This window comes from Medicago sativa, chromosome 4 (genome assembly GCF_051527215.1).
Source record: "Medicago sativa cultivar Bolivia chromosome 4, Bolivia_mono, whole genome shotgun sequence".
Classification (NCBI taxonomy): Eukaryota; Viridiplantae; Streptophyta; class Magnoliopsida; order Fabales; family Fabaceae; genus Medicago; species Medicago sativa.
In genome coordinates this window covers 7521957-7542730 of record NC_140752.1, presented here as the reverse complement: position 1 = coordinate 7542730, position 20774 = coordinate 7521957, and the positions used below count along the sequence as shown (strand labels likewise).

Below are 20774 nucleotides of genomic sequence, written 5' to 3'. Positions count from 1 at the left end.
GAACTCCTTAAATTGGTTTGTAAAAATCCTCGCATTTCTCTCCTTCCAAATCGACCAAATTATGGCATATGCCATATTAATCGAAAGCCTTTCAAAAGCTGCTGAGAGGTCGCCTCACCATTCTAACATTCGAATTGCACATACAAATTCTGAGGTGTAATAAAATTCATATCTTGCCAATTCAACACACCACGCCAAATCTTGGAAACCACCTTGCAATGTAGGAAGAGATGTATAGATGACTCCTCCGTTTGCCCACACAAAACACACGTAAGGGGCACCTCCTGATTTAAAATGTGCTGAAACGCAAGGTTTACTCGAGTGGGAATGCGATCCAAAAGTAAAGCCCAAGAGAAAGCCACCACTTTGGAGGGTGCCAGACTCTTCCATAAACTCGACAACACCCCTTCCTCCAACGCACTCAACCCTTCCCTAAAAGTAATAAAGACTCCAACACTCCATAGGAAGAACGCACCGAGAACTTCCCTTCTGTAGATACTTAATGAATATAACAATATATTTGAACTTATTAACTATCAGTTAAACATGATTGATCACAATTTTAAGTATCATTAACCATAATTTTTTAAAGTGTTAAAATACATACATATATTTATTAATCATCTATATATACTTTTTTAAACAACAAATTTTATTTAACAACATGATCCTTGTTCAAGATGAACAGAGTGAATCAAAGAATACAAACTAAAGGCGCCGTATATAGGCGGAACACCCAAAGTTGTGGTCAATAATGGTTCATAATCGTAGTTAATGAGATGCAATACATTGTTATATTCATTAACACAACCGATAAGATGGAAAGGAACAAGAACACCTAAAGTAATGTTATATATAATTTGAACTAGTCAAATACAAAATTTTCCTGAGTTTCTTAACGATAAAAATTATTATAATTAAAACTATTACTAATAATCATACGTGACAAATCAGCTTAACATTTTTTTAATAAAAAATGAAGAAATGATTAACTTGTACACATATTAAGAGATAAAAGATCTGAATGAGATAAAAACTAAATAAGATAAATGATTTGAACGAGAAAAAAAATAAAAGACTAATTGTTACAAATAAATAATATCAAAAACGATAAAATATTTTTTCCTATATTATAGTCCCTCCGTTTTAAAATGAGTGTCGTTATAGCAAAAAAATAATTGTTTCAAAATGAAGTGCCCGTTTGGTTCAGCTTTGAATATAATTGATTCTGAGAGAATTGATTCTGATAGAATTGATTCTGACAGAATTGATTCTGAGAGAATTGATTTATGTTTGGATACAATTATGTAGAATTGATTAAACAAAATGATTTATGTTTGGATGCAATTATGTAGAATTGTTTTTGAATGTATAATTACTAAAATAGACATAGCTAAAGGAGAATTGATAAAGAATGAGAATTGATAAAAGGCAATAAAGTAAAATAACATGTTGTAATAATAAAATATACAAACCTATACACGTTGTTCAAGGAGAATTGATTCTAGAAAAGCTAGAAGCTAGGATTTGTAGCTTCATGGAGAATTGCTTTTGGAGGATAAAAGCAATTCTGAAAAGCTGAACCAAACACGTTGTTTGTGGCTAGAATTGCTTTTGGCACTGTAGAGAATTGATTTTGGGCTAGAATTGCTTCTCAGAAGCCAAACCAAACAGGCCCGAAGACCATTTTCAATTTCCAATGCAATAATAACATTTTTTCTTTTCAATTGTACCATTCAATTAATATTATATACGCTACTTCCAAAATATTATTTTTCTCTAATGAAAAATAATCTAATAGTTGATTAAATAATTTAGTAAAATAACATCTTTTTTTTAATTAATGAATTTCTTAATATGTGTGTAAAAACCTTAAACGACATTTATTTTGAAACAGAAAATATAATTCTAATAATTAATCGCGAGTAACATTTATCATTAAAAAGCATAATACACTAATCATTTCTCTACAAAAAAAAAAATTACTTGATCAAGAATCAATGTATATGGTTCTAAAAAGAAAAAAAAAAAAAAAACTTGTGACAAATTGGTATAGTTGATGAAAATTTGAAGAAAAAAAAGTTCTAACATACAGCTCTGATTGGAATAGCTTTAAAACCATTAGCTGAGACCATACACTCTTTGTTCGCCACCGCCCTCTACGCTTCCGTGTGGCAAACACACACACACACACACCTCTCTTCTCTCTTCTTCTCTCCCGTCTCTCGTTTCTCGCCTGGTTCAGGTAAGAATTGCTTGACTAATCTGTCTCTCCTTTTTTGTTATGTGTTGCAATTGTAATTATCCTTATGTTCTTTTCTTTGCAAATTGCTCGGTCACATTAGTTTTGCTTGGTTTGTGACAATTTGGATTAACATCATATTTGCAAAGTGCTTATCATGATAAACACTTGTTATATGTATAAGCTATTTTTGTAATATAGTTAAATTATTTTCTTATAAGCTATAAGTTGTTTTCATAAGCTATCTTGAATGACTTATGAAAATAAGCTGAAAAAAGCAAAATGTCATAAGCTGAATGGAGGGTTTCATTACTAATGTTTATAAACGTCCAATTATCTAAAGTGTATGTCACTGTTTTTAGAAGTAGAAGCCTTTAACCAAATATTTTAGTAATGGAAAGGATCCCTACCCGTGGATAGGGGCGAGAAAACCCGACCCATCAGGGATGGGGGAACGATATCTATTTCTCTCTCCAACGGCGATTTGGGGCATGTTCGGGTATTTTTCAGAGAGTTTGGAGGGACATGGAGGGCAAAATCCGGCCACGCCCCATTGCTATGCCTTCTCGAGTGTTTTGTTCTCTATTAAAACAAAAAATCATCAAATCAAACTACATTAATTTTTGCAATTACAGTGATGTTTTTTTCATTATTTCTGACTTATTGGGTTTGAGTTTTTCTTTGTTATTTAGGTTTTGAACAATCAAATTCATGGCTTTGGGAATAGTCACCAAAAGGTTGGGGAATAAACTTTTTCCAGCATTATGTTCCACTTCCAGGCTTCTACATTCTCACGCCACCAGTTTCGGTTAGTTACATTCAAATTTCCATTTTTTTAGTTAAAACAAATAATATTAACCTGTGGAGCATTGTGAAATTGATTCGATTCACATTTTTCCATAAAAAATTAGGTTTCAAACATGTAAACGAAGAAGAAAAGGCACGCATGGTTGGAGATGTATTTACAAGTGTTGCTAAAAACTATGACACCATGAATGATTTAATGAGTGCTGGGTTGCATAGACTGTGGAAAGAAAGGTTACATTACCTATTCCATTCTATAAATAATTTGTATTTTTCTGTTTTAATTGATTAGATTTGTCCTATGTTGCACCGGTGTAGGATACAAACATGACATTGACACATGTTACATACAGTTTCTTCCATTTCTTTTTTAAATTATTACCGATTTTTACGCATTAATGTCGTGTCCATGTTAGTTCTGTATAGGATTTGACGTTAATCTGTAATTTCTGCTCAACTTCTCAGGCTAGTTTCCATGTTGAATCCTTTTCCTGGAATGAAGCATCTTGATGTGGCTGGTGGCACAGGTCTGCATCCTTCATACTCACCTTTAAACTTTATAGTTTCTAAAGAATATAAAATGTTACTTTGAGTGGTGCAATTGAAATTGTTGTAGTAGCAGTTAGATAAAAGGACTGATTAATATAAGATAGCATGAGATATCAATAAATAAGGGTATTGCTAGAAGAAGTAATCAATACTATCTTGATACGTTAAAGTCATAAATAATTCGAAACGAGTCAATATTCTAAATGTTACAGATAATGTGAGATTGGAGAGTGCCAAGTTTCTGTTTATATAAGGTTAAAAAAATTAAAAATTTAAGTAAATTGGCGCAGTCTTGAAAAATATGTATTGTGTGGGTAAAAGAAGTGATGAAGTATGGACTGGTCAGAGGGATATAGTTCAAAAGGACGATCTGATGCTGTAAAATTCTCACCATGGGGAGGTCCAATGAAAGGTTGGAACCACTTGTGAGGGTCTCTAGACTATCAGTTTTGCTTTCCATCGTCCTAGTCATACAGTCCCTTTCATAGGGTATAGCTGTATTTTTGTTTAACATAGAAGCTTTGTTCTGCTCGCCAATATTGCATTAATATGGAGAGACTTGAAGGGTACTGCTGCTGCTGCAGCATCATATCATATAATCATTAATAAGCATAAGGATTTTTTATTGATTTTACAGGGGATGTTGCTTTTAGAATCTTGGATAACATAAACAGAGTTAAGCAGAGAGGGCTTCAAGACGGTTTTATCGATGTTCTAGAGGCAAAAACTCAGATATATGTATGTGACATTAACCCAAACATGTTGAATGTTGGCAAACAGCGGGCTGCCGAAAAAGGTAAATGAGAATGTCTTAGAATGCAACAATTACTTCGAGCTTTCGTGAAGGATTTTGATTTAATTTATCTTCATTTGTTAGGAGTGAATGTTTTTATGCTTATTTTGATAGGTTATGGAGAAGATGGTTCCCTTGTTTGGGTGGAGGGAAATGCTGAAAGCTTGAGTTTCCAAGATGATTCAATGGATGGTTACACTATTGCATTTGGGATAAGGAATGTTACACACATCGAGAAAGTTCTTAGTGAAGCTCATAGGTTGGTTTGCATTTTTTACGAGATTGCTGCGACTTGTATGATTTCGAAGCTAATAGCAATCAATTAAATTTGTGCTAATTTTACTGTTGTTTTTTTCATTTCTTTAACAGGGTATTGAAACATGGCGGCAGGTTCCTATGCCTTGAACTAAGCCATGTTAGTCTTCCTATATTTAAAGAACTGTGAGTATCATTATCTCTATTTTCTCAAGAATGATGTGAATTGGTGTTTGGCACGTTAAAATAAAAATAGAGACTGATGATATGCACACAAATCACGTTTGAAAAATAAAATACAACTACAATAAAGCTCAACCCTTTAATTTATATACCTTGTAAATAAAACATAATCGAAGTTTATATGGAACTTTTTCATCTCCTTGTTTACGTTCATACTTCAAATTTTGGACAAAAGAATTAAGAGGAAAACAACAGATAATGTGTCTCGGGGGACATTAAGAAACAAATCAGTAATAAAACTCCTTAGAAACAAGCGATAAGCAAAGCGCTAGAGAATTGTGTGGGAAAGGATATATCTTTGAAAATTGAGGAATTCTCGGCCAACCAAATTAACTCGTGAACCACGTAAAGTGCCATAGAATCATAGCCTTCTTCCATACTTGAATAGAATATAACTCTTTATGTTACTCTTCTTCTCTTGCAGGTATGACTTATATTCTTTCTCAGTTATTCCACGCATAGGAGAGATGGTTGCTGGCGACAGAGAGTCCTATCAGTACTTAGTTGAGAGTATCCGGCGTTTTCCCCCACAGGTTATCAATTCCTTCTATTGATAGCTGTACTTATTTTTACTTCATTTTAGCTTGAAAGAAAAGAGTAGTCAGGACTTCCATTCCTGAACAGACCTATAGATCCTTCTACAAGATGTCCGGATACAGTTCAGTTCACTGCCAACATCTTTATATGCTTTAGTGAATAAAAGCGTAGAGTGAGGAAGATGGGTCCAATTGGTTGATAATGACCATCTCCTATGTTATTCATTATTTAATTGAAACCCAAGAAAAGAGGCTTTTGTATAAGTTTTGCTAATCTCTCCCCAGTCTTCCACATTCAGCTGTAAGAGGAAGGATGCTCAAAGAATCTTTTGTCTTATTGTTTTCATAAAATTTATCCGCAGACAATGTTGAGATCAGATATACTCATTTTGGGCCCACTTTATCGTGTCAATTACAAATCTAAGTTATATTATTGAACATGTAAAAACTAGTCACGGTCCGTAAGGCCTGCTTAATTGGCAATGTCGATATTGTTAGGCTGGACATCTTCATCCGGGTTCAAACCCGGGACCTCACAGTTATGTGAGTTTCAGGTGGTGCTTTAGCACTTTCATCTGTGAACCTAAAAAAAAAAAAAAAAAACTAGTCACAAAACTATTGACTTTTTATTCAGCAGTGTATTGTTTTCTGCACTGTGTAGTTTTTTTATGTTGGAAATTTACTTATATATGCTTGACTTCATAAGAATTGTGCAGAAACTTCTCTAATGAGACCTCAAATGTCAAGAAAGCCGTGATGGGTTACCCTTTTCTGTATTGACTAATGTATTATATTGATGGATTGCAGGAAAAATTTGCATCAATGATTGCTGATGCAGGGTTCCAGAAAGTAGAGTATGAGAATCTAGTTGGGGGAGTGGTTGCCATTCATTCAGGGATAAAAATCTGATATGATATTTATAAACTTTACCCGTAATTATATAATAAATCATGCATCTTTCTTAACTGTTTATAAGCAAGTTAATGTATGATGCTAGACCTAGTAGATACGAGTTTGTGAGAATGGTAAGTGTTATTTTTTCCATCAATACTAGGTGTTTGCAATTCTTTTCCCAAGATTGTTCTTCTAATTGGATGTATTTAGCTGTAATAAATAAAGTAGCTGCATTTATTTTTCCATCAGAAAGTAGAATTTTATACAGTAGTTGATATCATTACTTACTTTGCCAAAGGATCAAACGTACTTCTATCAACTTTTCAAGGAAAAAGAAAGCATAAGATATGTGTTAATGAAATTAATTATAAGTATGTACAGAATAACCATCTTGATTATGTTGGGGAAGAAATCATGCTCAATCTAAGAAGATTAGAGTCATTGTATAGTTACACAGTACTTTATGTCTCTCCTCTACACAACTTTTATATTTTTGTTCCTTAGCTTTCTCTCACTGGAATGAAATATTCTTATGTGACAAGGTGAGACCTATTTGGCGTTTTTAATTTTCTTGCGTAGAAGACGCTCCAAGTGCATGACTGTTCTAGATGTTTATGTAACGAGTCCTTTAATGTAGGACCATGCGGTTAGTACAAGTGGTAAGGAACCCAAACACTTTAAACAAGTGTTTTAAGAGTTTGATCTCTAATTTTGTGTAAGATGAAAATTTGTTAGAGATAAGATTATCCATTTTATGTGTATAATAATTTTCTTGTCTGAGGCCGCCAAACAACAAAGTAATAAACACCACATGGCTCCCAAAAGAAAGCTAGTACTCCCTCCGTCCCGGAATATCTGAGCCACTTTGGTTTTTCACACAGATTAAGAAAAATGTATAAATAAAGGGGAAAGTGGAATATATTGAATTGGGAATGATGAAAGTAGTATTAATTAGAGTTATATTGTATTGGGAATGATGAAAGTTGTATTGAAAATTGAAATGACTCAATTATTTTGGGACACTTTTTTTAGTAAATGGGTCAGATATCCGGGACGGAGGGAGTATTTACTTTTCAAGAAGTCAACTTGTGTTAATCATCCGATTCTTCGATCAAAAATTTAATATTAAATAAGTTTTTGGTCACCGTAAACACAAGACATAACAAGCAAGAAGGTACAAGAGAAATGATCTCATTACAATAGACATTGAAGATGAAGGATGAATGTAAACTGATTGTGAGTCGTATTAACGACATGAGCTGAATCAGTTTTTAGAATGACACGAGTGAATTGCATTTCTCTAAACATTTGATAACCATATTAAACATCATAACTCGACAAATAAAGCATTCGTCAATGTTGAGATTACGCTACCATGACGATCTATAACGAGGCTTCCATAAACTAAGTGGCCGTAGATAGGAGCCATCAATGTTAATTTTCATCTATTAGAGCAACTAGCATTAATTTTAATAAAGTCATGATTTTGTTTTATATATTAAAGTATGGCATATGCAAGAGGATAATTTACCTTATTCTCAATACAAAAACTAACTTACCTTTTTCTCAATACAAGTCATGTTAACAAACTCAAGTTGGTTTAGTACATGGAAAATAAATGTTTTTGCTAGAATCGAACATAGAAAACTTTAGAAAAAATCAAACGATACCATGATTGTTCATTGAGTAAGTCACAAAGCAATTAAGTAATCATACCATCATATCATATCATAATAATGCCCTAAATAGCATATGATTACGTGCACATAATAAGCAAGGCACCCAGATAGTAGGTCCCTCCAACTCACTCCTCAAAACGGATAAAGTAAATAGAATCTCTCATTCTCATATCATCACCTCAATTCCTTACCTCCCATTCCTTCCCTAATCCAAAACCATATTCCCCACGTGTCACCCGATTATTGCTTCGGAAACAGGTTCGGCAACGAGCCACGTCACATTCGCGGTTTTTCTCTCAACAACTCTTCATAAACCACTTCACGCCACTCTTATTACAATTTTTCTTCTTTCACTCACTTTCATACTTATCATTTTCAATTTCAACCATTTGCTTACAACAAGAAGCGTTCGGTGATCGGTGATCGCTTTGATTCTTCTTCTTCTTCTTCTTCTGCAACTTCACCGGTCATGTCACGGTAACAGTTATTTCAACTGAATCACTTTTCGTTTATGCGTTTGGATTATCCTGATTTTTTTCCGGTGTTTTAGCTTTTTTCTTTCTATGTGGATGAATCAGTTTGAAATATTATGTTAACTTGAATTATTTTTAAGCTCTCAACATTTTTTATCTATTGTTTAAAATTAATGTTTAAATTTTGGAGTTTCTGCGGTTTTATGTTACTTTTTTATTCTCGGTTATTTTTATACGTTTTTTTGTATTCTTGTTTGAAATTAATTTGTAAATTTTGGAGTCTACGTGGTTCGATTTTGATAATAATCATCTTTCATAAGTTATGTCAAAGAATATTATTTAAGAGTTATTATTATGTTCGGAAGCTATGTTAGAGAATTATTTGCTGAAAACAGCTTATAGTTATTTTTGTAATTTTATCTAATCACTAATAATAAGTGCTTATATCATGTAATAAATCTAAATTAGCTTTTCTAAGTGTCCTCTTAGTAAGATGAACCATAATCAATTTCATAAGATATTCTGATGAAGTTGATTATGCAGTTGGAACTGTTAATTGTTTCAATAGATGTAATTTCCTGAATGATCGATCAATTTGGCTGATGAAATATAATCTTTTTTTCTTTAACAGGGTGAAATTGGTTTCATGTATTCATTTTTGGTTATTGAATGGATGATGGTGGTGTTCTGCTTCGATTTTAGTAACATATTTTGATTACTAGAATATTTTGTCGATGGGTGGTGCGTGTTCGAGGAAGCAAGAGCGGGATAATGAAGATGTTCTTACTAGAGGATTTTCAAGGAAATATTGCAAATGTGGGAGTTTGAAATGGTGGACATCATCGTTTTCTTATCCGTCCATGGATTTACGCTTACAAAATGGACAATGTCCGTCACTGTTGGACTTGTGTGTCCAGAAAATAAGTGAGGTATTGTTTAACGATCGATAAGTTTCCTTTGTCCAGACACTTCATATTTTCGTCTAAGTCACACTGCAATCTTTATTCGACAGGATCTTGATAGACATAAGACATTTTCTATGCTGCCACGGGATATAAGTCAGCAAATTTTAAATAATTTGGTCTACTCGCGACGTCTTACTAGTGATTCTTTTGAAGCATTTCGAGATTGTGCTCTCCAGGTAAATCATATAGGCTCTGTTTGGAAATGCCACATTTTGAGTGTATGACTTACAGCTTATAAGTTCATATGACAAAAAAAGACTCGTTTGGTATTATTTTTTTCTCACGAGCTTATAGCTTATTTTGATAAGCTAATTCAATTAGCTTATAACTTTTAACTTATCATTTTCTCTCTCAATTTTACCCCTATCATAATACCTGGAAAAAAAAAAATTAAATATTAATTAAACATGTCTTTTTTATGTCATTCTATATTTTTATAAGTTAGTTCAACCATTAATTTTACCAAACACTACAAATTCAATAAGCTAGTATATCCGCTATAAGCTAAGCTCATCCTCTTTAAGCTAGCTTATCAGCTATGTGTTTTTTTACCAAACAGAGTCATACGATCAATTATGAACTTGGCTCATTCATATATCTTCGATCTAAGTGGTTAGTTTTATCTCTTATTTGCCAGGATCTATACTTGGGAGAATATGCGGGTGTTGATGATTCTTGGATGGATGTCATCTCATCTCAGGGTTCATCCTTACTCTCGGTAGATCTTTCTGCGTCTGATGTCACTGATTTTGGATTGACTTACCTTCAAGATTGTCAAAGTTTCATTTCCTTAAATCTTAATTACTGTGACCAAATTTCAGATCATGGACTGGAGTGTATCAGTGGTATTCTATCTTTTCCTGCAATTTTGTCTTTGTTATGGAATAACATTCATTTATTTCTCATATGTGCACTTGTGTTTCAGTCCCTTGGCCTCTTTGTTGTATATTTTATTCATCAAAAACTTGAAGAATAATTTTTTTTTTGTACTTTTAAAATTAATCATTTAATTCTATTTATTTTCACTCTCCTTGATAATATACCTTTAAAATTAATCTAGCATACTCATGCTGTTGGTTAATAAATAGAAATAGTTTTTCATGACAATAGCTATAATGTCTCAGATACCTTTAAAAAAAAAATCTTGGAAAATGAATTCTTAGATCATCAATTGTTTGATCCTTTATTACATTTGATATTTGAACCGTCAATACCTTCCTAAAGACTTGGTGCCCTCCAGAAGGGCCAGTCCCATATTTTCATCACTTCGCCTTGTCCCAAGACTCGTGCTTAGGGGGCTGTGAACCGTCATAATATTCCTAAAAGGCATAGAAGCCCTCCAGAAAGGCTCTAAGACCTCTAGAAAGGCTTAGGCTCCCTCCAGAAGGGCTCCTGAGGCTTTGGCGCGCTCGCCTTAGGGCGCCGCCCTTCTAAACTTCTAGAAACCGCCTAAAATACACAAATACCATTGTTGCTTGGGAACCAAGCAACCGAAACCCAAGCCCATAGCAGGCTATAAATACCACTCTTGAGAGCATTCTCAAGGCATCTAATCATCAGTCTAAACCCTAGAATACGATATTAAACCCTAGTATCCCTTACCGTACTTTTTTGCAAGTACAATATTATTATGCACTTGGATTTAGAAGTAATTGGTCTCTCTTTGAATTTAATTCATGATAGAGCATTACGACATCGTTTTATCTGTGTCTGACCTTGCCTTGTGAGAAAAGGCTTCGTTGTTTTACTTGTTATTGTTGTATCACCAATTATTTGGGATGGTTAATTTCCCAATTTGGAAATATTTTAACAAAAATTCCTCACGTAGTTTTCTCTATTTTTTAGATATTTATCCATTGTTGGCACACCTATTTCTACTTAATTTCAGTAATATGGAAAACAGCCATATTGAAATCTTATGCAGATTATCTTGATGAAATATGACCTTTAAACTTTGTTCTAATTTAACCGTAATCAATATATCACGTCCAAAGAATGAAATTCTGGATAGTGAAGTTGACATGATTATTTTTCCATTATCACGAAGGTGCTTTCGACACACCTACCCATCCATTAATCCAATTTAACATAATGAAATCTCCATAGTAAGGTGAAATAGTTTTTTTACATTCAATGAATAACATCGAGGTAAAGTTTACCTCTCTGCAAAGCCTTTTTGTTACATAGCATTGTTTAAAATTTTCTCATCTTGCTCATGTGATGTTACTTATGTCTAGAAGCTTTGTCCCTAGGTTGCTTTTACTGATGGTTTACAATATATGTAATGTAATATTCCAGGTCTGTCAAACTTGACAAGTTTGAGTTTTAGAAGAAATGATTCAATATCTGCTCAAGGAATGAGTGCCTTCTCTGGTCTTGTTAACTTGGTCAAGTTGGATTTGGAGAGATGTCCTGGGATTCATGGAGGCACTGTTCATTTTCAAGGTTGGTTCTAAAGTGTACCTTTGTGTAAACAAAAAAGTTTTACTAACCAATGTTCTTTGATGAACTTCAACTACTCCAGTTATTATACAACCTTCAAAAGATATGCTTGTGTGTAACTTTGTCTGAAAAGTAAAGCTTTGGGTGTGTCTATAAACTAAGTAGAACAAAATGATGAAGAAAACCAAAATTGATTTCTTCATAACTTCAATCAAACTATTTGGTTCATATTTTTCAGGTCTAACTAAGTTGGAATCTCTCAATATGAAGTGGTGTAATTGCATAACAGATTCCGATATGAAGCCTTTATCAGGTTTGTTGCATCTTGCATCCTTTTGATCACAATAGGCCAGAAATTTACCAATGCTTTGTTTTCGAGATTTTCTTCTATGATGTTGGTGTATTTTCCACTACTGAATAGTTCCTATTTAGGTTATTGTCTTCTTTTTAAGAACCCACTCATATTCCACCCAAGTTGAAAGGCATTGAGTGAAAATCTATGAAATGTTTTACTTCTCTAGAAAGAACAGATTGCGACAACTGTGTTTAACAACCATATACTTGTCTCTGTGCATGTGTTAATAGAAGAAATCATTGTCATCTTCTTAGACATATGGTTCAGTAACTAATCATACATCTATTTGATTCTATTTGCTTCCAGAACTTACAAGCTTGACAAGTCTAGAGATTTCATGTATTAGACACATTGTTCAGTAACTAATCATACATCTATTTGATTCAATTTGCTTCCAGAACTTGCAAGCTTGACAAGTCTAGAGATTTCATGTAGTAAAGTCACTGATTTTGGCATCAGTTTTCTAAGAGGTATTGTATTGTACCTTTGCCTTATTGTGATGTTTCACAGCAATAGTAACTATATGATTGTCTTACACTAGTTTATAGGTCATCATGTTCATCAGTGTTTCTACTTTTATGTATTAATGCTTGTTTATGATATTTTTCTCTCTTAGAATGTTTAGCTTGAAACAAAAAGGTTCAACCCCGAATCTTCAACTGAACTATCTATAAAAGCATTTCAAGAATATATATTGCTGTCTGCAACTTTCACTAATCATTTTTAAGAACAGATATTTGATTTTGAATATCAATTTAGTTCTTTTTTTGATGTTTCAGTTAGATATTCAATCTTTTTGCGCCTCAATTTATAACTGCGTAAGCTATAATTGTGTAAAAGCCAGAAAGCAAATTTGAAATATCTATTCTTAGAAAATATTACTAAGGCAATGATTTGCCTATTACCTTCAAATCATTGGTGTGAATGCAGGAATGCACCTCTTTACCTGTTAAAGGAAATTTCAGGTTTCGTTGTTCAATAGTTTTCTTTTTCTCTTCCGTTTTCAATGTTGTCTTGGTTCATTCCAGGATTACAGAAGCTTGCCCTCTTAAATTTGGAAGGGTGTCTTGTAACATCTGCATGCTTGGATTCACTTTCAGGTTGAATTCCTTCATAGAATTTTAAGCCTATTCTGGTTATTTTGTTATGCTTATATGTAGTCATAATTGCACTAAATTCTTGTTAGGATATAACTTCAGTTATCGCCTTATTGTCCTGTGAATGCTTTAAGCTTGCTCTTTTTTTTTCCCTTTCTTCACTGGTTGAGTGCTTTAATATTGAAGCTGAAACACTGTTTAATAGGATTTCGTGAGCAAACTATTCCAAGCAGATTCTGATTTGAGCAATCCACTACTCGTTGAACTTAAGTAAGAAAAATATCGGGGGAGGAATCTGATTCTTGTCATAGAAATATTTGTGTGGAATTTGTTTATTATTCATTTAAATTAGTTTTCTCGGGTGGGAGAGTAGTGGGTCCAAACCTTAATGCTTTTACGAAAGGAACCAAAATTTTGTTTCCAATATTGGGGCGCCCCCAATATTGTCCATACAGTATTAACCTTTTCTTTTTTATTAGCATTAACTTTTTTATTTTATTTTTGAAATAACAAACGTTAGTAATCGTAATCAGCTGTTGGAAATGGTAGTCGGGGAAGTTGAACACCAACCTTTTATTTCTCCAACCCTTGCACTCCTCCCTCAAACTGTCTTGTCACTCCTTGAGTCATTAAAATGGAGAGGTTTCAGTTTTACAAGTATATTATTTTCAAACAACTGCTATACTTTAATATTATGATGAGTGAACTTTGTTGATTGGATGTAAAAATTGTAACTTAATGATGTCTTTCTGGCATATAATAACTTAATGAGGATGTAATACCCATTGGAGTTTTGATTTAATATTGTTCTGTATTTTGCCAGAGCTCCCTGCACTGTCAAACTTGAATCTTAATAGATGCAATATTTCTGACAGAGGGTGTGATAGGTTTTCAAGTAAGTTGTTCACAATTCTAAAGCTAATTCTTTCAGGGTATAATTACATAATTTACAGGGTGCTTATTGGGATCTACATTTTGTTTTTGGCTCCGTAACAGTTATTGTAGGAATGTTGATGGTAACATTTACCTTGGTTCTTTTACAGGACTGGAAAAGTTGAAAGTATTAAACTTGGGATTTAATGACATAGGAGATGCATGTTTAGCTCATTTGAAAGGTGATTGGAATGATAGATTCATGACTATAATCTTGCTTTCAGTTATTGATCTTGTATAACTTATTCTGTACAAACTACTGGTAAAATAACGGAAAAATGTAAAGTCGATTTGCTAGAGTAGAATAAAGATAGGAATTGTATTTGAAAATGGATGATTGTATTTTACGTACTTATGTATATTTTTAAGCAGGATTGACAAAATTGGAGAGCTTGAACCTTGATTCATGTAAGATTGGTGATGAAGGATTGGTGAACTTGGCAGGTAGATGCTTGAATTCATTCACTCTTCCTTTTCTTGTATGCTTTGTTTCAATGGAGAAAACGATAGGGAAAATAGAAATTGATAGATTAGGTCGAGATTGCATGTGTTGGGATGGATAGGCATAAGGAAATATTTCATTCTCTCGACTCTGCTTGTTTGGATGAATGGAAAATTGAGTAGAAAGCAATATAGAAATACGGAGCGTCAGTTTTAACCTTATGGGAAGGAGAAAGAAGAATATGAAGATAAATATGACAAAATTCATATTTCTCCAATTCTCTTTAAACGTGGAGAAAAGTTTTTTGGGTGGGTCCCAGACAATAAATTTCTTTCTTTCATCATTTATCTAATCTTCCAAACAAGAGAAATACGTACCTCTATTTCCCACCCATTTCTATTCCTATTTCTTCCTATCCCAAATCCATTAATCCAAACATAATGTATTGGTAGTGATGACTTCTTGGATGAAATATTTTTCTTTAAAAAAAAAATGTAAGCTGGCACATTATCGTACTTGGCAGTTGCCACAATTGTTTGCATATGATCAATCTAAAGAATGATTTTATTGGTTGTCATTGCAAGTGAAAGTGTGGCTCATACTTTCTTCACAACGCTTTTAGGTCATAAGCAATTGATCTGCTTGGAATTGTCTGATACTGAAGTTGGAAACAATGGCCTAGAGCATTTATCAGGTTTGATTTGACACTTAATTATTATTTGCAAATTTGTATGCTCCGAAAGAGAAACTTCTGGATATATTCCTTGTGGAATGAATGGGTTTGGTTATCTCAGCCATTATGAGATGTACTTTCACATACTAAAATTATTTCTGATCATTTTTCCTATTGGGGCTCACCATTTGGCATTGATGTCTGCTTCTCTCTCTCTGTTTTTTGGGTTGCATTTATCTTACCTGTTGAATTTAGCTTTATTCCTTGTTACTTTATAATCACAAGTGCTGATGGTTATCATAAACTAATCTCTTGAAATGGTTGGCTCCTGAGTAATGAAAAGAACTTGTCAGGGAGAGATGGAACATTCTTTGAGTCGTAGAAGTTAGGTGATTCATACTAAGGACTATTTTTTGCATGAGATGTCTTTGTCATTGACTCCTTTTTTTTATTTTTTATATTCCATTTCTTGTAGGATTGTCTAGTCTGGAGAAAATAAATCTGTCCTTCACTGTTGTTAGTGACAGTGGTTTAAGGAAATTGTGTGGACTCTCATCTCTGAAGTCTCTTAATTTGGATGCTTACCAAATTACTGATGCTGGACTGGCAACCCTTGCAAGTATGTGTTCCCATGAAATATTTACAATTCAAAGAATGGTTTCTTTATTTTTGTTTATTTTACATTAGATGTAGTCGTCTTCAATCCTTTTCTTTTTTTTTGAATGTTGAATGGCAAATGTTAGTAGTTAGTTGTTAGATAAATATTTACTTCCTTTTCCGGGTTTGAACCCAGGACCTCCAACTCCTTAAGCCTTAGCTCAAACCAATTGAGCTACCCAACCAATCTGATTGATTTGCTACTGATTTTTTATAATCCAATAATACCAATTGAGCTCCTGTTTCAAGGTATAAAATCATATTTTCAGGAATGAAATTCCTAGAAATCCTATTACACAGGTAATTTTATACGTCTACAAACAATTTATGAGTTTGTTTGGTAAGTACATAATATTCTTAATAATATTTTAAAAATTTATTTAGTTAAAAAAATATGAAAAGAATGTGGTAAAATCAAGTGAGAGTGGGAGAAGTTATAGTTGGTTGAGTTTTAAAATAATTTCCGTTCCCATTGAAAGGTTAGATTCCCACACTTTATCACAGGAATAAAAGAGATTCTGGATGAAGTATATTCCTGGGATAAATTATTTGAATTTTAAGCATAAATTGTTCAGCCTCTGGTTTTCTAGGCTTCTGCTGAATTTTGCAGCATACATCATTTTGAATTTGCTGATGCAGGTTTGACTGGCCTCACTGACCTTGATTTGTTTGGCGCTAGGATCACAGATGTTGGGACAAATTATTTGAAAAGTATGCAACATGGCAGTGAAGTATTTGTTTTCTGCAAAGTGATTATCTGTGGACATATTGACTACATTTATGTGGTTTTCTTATACCGTTTGGCCTTTTACTTATTTTTGTTTGCTTTTATATAAAAAAGCTGAAATATGTTGGTATGTTGTATGTTTCATCATGCATGAGCTTCATTTTATCTGAATGTAATTGAATATGCTTGTCTCTTTTTTTGCAATGCTTGGTTTTGAAATATAGTTCTTGATTCACTAAATGTCAATTTGTTTGACAACTGAAGTATGTAATTTTTCATCTTTAACTCCCTCTGTCCCAGTCAAATTTGTCCGTCTCATGTAAAACCATTAATCTCTTCTGACTGACATCACAGTAGATTTGATGAATCTGTGATGTCAAATAATTAAGCTCCAAATTCAATCTTAATAATTGTGGTCAGCCAAGTTCTTTAAAATTAACTGCATGCTACAGCTGGTTCTTTGATTTAACCCATATGTCGGTGCTAATTTGAAGTCATTGTTTTTGCAAACTGTAATGTGAAACAGAATTCAAGAATCTGAGGTCCTTGGAAATATGCAGCGGTGGATTGACTGATGCTGGTGTGAAAAATATCAAAGAGCTTTCTTCTCTAATGTGCTTAAATTTATCACAGAACAGCAACCTTACGGACAAAACTGTGGAGTTAATTGCTGGTAATTTTGTGGGCCTCCATTTTTGTTTGACAAACATGGTTTCATTTTGGTTGCTTCGTTTAGCCCTTGATCATGTTGAAAACCTAAATAGCCATGTGCGAATGTGAAAAAGAAGTTTTAAGGCTTGGATAATTGATTAGACTTAATTGATGCTTTTCGTTAAGGTGTGAAAGTCCTAAATGCGACAATTAGTTGGTTTTTCAAGTTGCTTCTAGTCAGAAAATGTATAGATTCATTCAAATTAGTCGGGATGTGAATTTTCTGGTTTTGCGAAAGGTAGATATGTTACCAACTACCCCATATGAACTTAGCAAAAGTCATCTAAATTGCCAGGGTTGGTTTGTGATTGTCTTTGTTTCTCAATACATGCATGCAACGACAATGTGTCAGGAAACCATTGAGCCGCCTGCTTTCTGCTGGTGTTTACCTGAGTTGTTTCCAAGTCCTTTTTAGCTGAGTTGTTAAAAGTTTAGTTTCTCCGGTACTTTGTGTAGGCAGTTGTCCCATTCAATGTTACACTTACATTGCTGGATGGTAGACATTTCTTATTCTTTAGGAAAAGGGGGACTATCTAAATGGATGATGTTTTCTTTTACATAATGATTTCTATTCGCTGCACCATTTCCAATAGCTTAAAAGTATATATATAGGTCCTGGAGAATCATACCGGCTATAAATTTCCCCTACATTTTATTGGTATTTTTCATAATAAAAAATTAACGGTTTGCATTTTTTGCCTTATGTAGAGTTGCCAAACTATATATCTTTGCTCTCACATGTTTATGGTCACAATTTCAGGGCTCACCGCGTTGGTTTCTTTGAATCTTTCAAATACTTGCATCACCTCTACTGGACTGCAGCATTTGAAAACTCTGAAAAACTTGAGATCTCTGACATTGGAGTCATGTAAGGTGACAGCAAACGATTTAAAGAAATTTAAATTAATTCACCTCCCAAACTTGGTAAGCTTTCGGCCAGAGTAGTTGGTTTGGGTCGCATTCTAATATGTGTATATAAAGAATCATATTGACATGCTAGAAAAGCAAAAGGGGACAATTTTAAAATGTACATAGGCTAATATGGCTTTATGGAAGGATATGAAATTATGAATTTTCTCCGTGGAACAGAAGTGTTTTTTTCTTCTTCTTTCATTCTGCTAATTGTATGTAGGTGTGTATATGTGTATAATGCATGTGATGTAAAAGAATGATGTAAAGGTATATGTGCTGCACCTTCAAAATTAATATAAAATCAAGTGTTTAGTATCCAAAGCGAGTTTTCTTTAATTTATATTTTTGGTTTGTCTTCATTCGTTCTTCGCTACTTTCCAATTCAATAGCGCCATTGTGTCGAGATCTTTTGATTTCTCAGTGGCACATACTACCTACTTGAACTTAGCAACAGTGACATTTAGCATGGGAAAGCTAAAGAATGTTCTACCATGGGAAAGTTATTATTGATCATTAGATCAAATATAGAACATAATTTTATCATAGACTATCGACACCATATTTTTTTTCTCTCCTTCACCTCAAAGTCAACACACTGAAACCCTCCATTTGTTTTTTTTTCCTTCCTTTTTTCTTTCAGGTGTTCCTATAACCAGCTTTGCCATTTTCACACGGGGCTTAGAAAACCCACAAAGAACTTATTTTTTCTTGTTCCGTTCATAATTCGGATTATGTGGTTTTTTTAGGTTTCCTTCTTTTTCTCCTCGCCGCTTATATATTTTTTTCAAAATCAATTGAAATTAATTTACTCTTTAGTTCACTTTCTCATATTTAACTTTGGCTTCTGAAAAAATAAATGGATGAAAATATTTGATGAAATGGATGAATATAAAGCTAAATAATTTTGTGATGTGTTGATTTTAATCTCGGTTAATGAAGGACACGGTTGCGAGTACATGGTTGCTGTTTTATACCTAATTGGTCAATTCAAAGGATTTTTTCACTACGACTATCATTTAGACAACACTGGGTTACAATGAGTTCTGCTAGGGTTTGCCCAACTAGGGTTCCTGATTGTTTCTTCTTCTTTTCTCGATCTGAATCGCTCTAATTTCACGATCTCTGATCAAATTTTCTTAGCAAGCTTAACATGGCCAAATTGCTAGGGTTTTTCCTGGTCATATCGCTAGGGTTTCACAGCGGCAAACATGGTTTTTGTGTTTCCTTGGCCATGTGTTGAGGACAAAACTGATGCAATCATAATTCAGCCGAAGGTAACAACAACAAATAAGACATTTGCAGAAGCACTGGGGGTAAATCCATAATCTCAAATGTCCAGCTACCCAAACCAACTATCAAAGGCGATGCACTTTCTATTAAAATCACTTAGGCGGTTTATGAGAAAGGTATTGAAGACTGCAAATGTAGGCTCCATGGCAGATTGATTCTGAGCAAGGGGGTAGACCTTACACATCGAAGGATTTGTATTCAAAGCTCTCGAAGGTATGGAAGGTCGCAGGTCCATGGACGAAGGATTTCACGCCGTCTAAGCAGCACCAAATGCATTCCCTAGTGTTGATTATGTTGTTGGAGCAACCTATGGAATATTAGATGGAACAAACTTTGTTTGAGATTGTCGAGGCGATGGGTGCACCGTTAACCATTGATGTTGCAACTCAAAATAAAACTTTTGGCCATTTTGCACGTGTATTGGTAGATACAAATGGATTTTTGATGAAGTTTGAATGGGAAGGTTACGCTTTCAAAGTGGACGTAGTGTTTGAGAGGCTGCCTATGTTTTACTCCCATTGTCTTATCATTGGGCACCACTAAATGCCAATGGCTGCATCCTACAACGGAAGAACAGGTGGTTGGGACGAAACACGATGTGGTGGAGGCACCAAAAAAAAGTAAAAGACAAGTAGAACACATCAGAGAGGAGCACATTAGTACCTCTGTTGCCGGTGCTACCATAGCAGAGACGGAGAAAGGAAATTAGAAAAGGAAAATAAACTCAAGACTTAAAATGAGTATTATAATCATTCATGTCCTTTAGTTTTTTTTCTATTTTTTTCTTTTTAGACTTTGAGACAACTTCAATGAAACCCTTATTATTTGGTGAATTTCACTAATATATTAACAAGTGTTGCATAAAATATTCGTGTAAATAAATAATAAGAAACAAAGTCAAACAATATAAAAAAAATGGTTCAAATTTTAATATTAGTGAAAATATTAAGTGCAATAAATTCATATTAAATTATAATTTTTCTTATTTAATACTCCCTCTATTTCATAATATATGTCTTTCTAACAAAAAATTGTCCCATGAGCTTAGCTAAGCTGGTAAGGACAATGCATAATATATGCAAGGTCCGGGGTTCGAACCCCG

General features: G+C 33.6%; 2 protein-coding genes across 3 annotated transcripts; both read left to right on the top strand.

Moving 5' to 3' along the window:
- The first annotated feature begins 2144 nt into the window (after positions 1–2144).
- Positions 2145–6568, top strand: LOC146925922 (S-adenosyl-L-methionine-dependent methyltransferases superfamily protein). Its single transcript, XM_085758359.1, has 9 exons — positions 2145–2245; positions 2935–3050; positions 3154–3280; positions 3512–3573; positions 4233–4391; positions 4503–4647; positions 4758–4829; positions 5311–5419; positions 6230–6568. Exons 2-9 carry the CDS (start codon positions 2954–2956, stop codon positions 6329–6331), a joined length of 873 nt encoding a protein of 290 aa, XP_085614485.1. The 5' UTR covers positions 2145–2245; positions 2935–2953; the 3' UTR covers positions 6332–6568.
- A 1748-nt stretch (positions 6569–8316) lies between these two features.
- Positions 8317–18703, top strand: LOC146925921 (uncharacterized). 2 transcript variants are annotated; one of them, XM_085758357.1, is made up of 16 exons: positions 8317–8472; positions 9100–9397; positions 9481–9609; positions 10071–10278; positions 11732–11878; positions 12114–12188; positions 12629–12700; positions 13259–13330; positions 14151–14222; positions 14371–14442; positions 14633–14704; positions 15325–15396; positions 15851–15994; positions 16672–16743; positions 17286–17432; positions 18231–18703. In XM_085758357.1, the coding sequence occupies exons 2-16, from the start codon at positions 9203–9205 to the stop codon at positions 18413–18415; spliced, it is 1734 nt and encodes a 577-aa protein (XP_085614483.1). In that variant the 5' UTR covers positions 8317–8472; positions 9100–9202; the 3' UTR covers positions 18416–18703. The 2 variants fall into 2 exon arrangements, with proteins under 2 accessions (XP_085614483.1, XP_085614484.1); XM_085758358.1 differs by lacking the exon at positions 14151–14222.
- The last annotated feature ends 2071 nt before the right edge of the window (positions 18704–20774 follow it).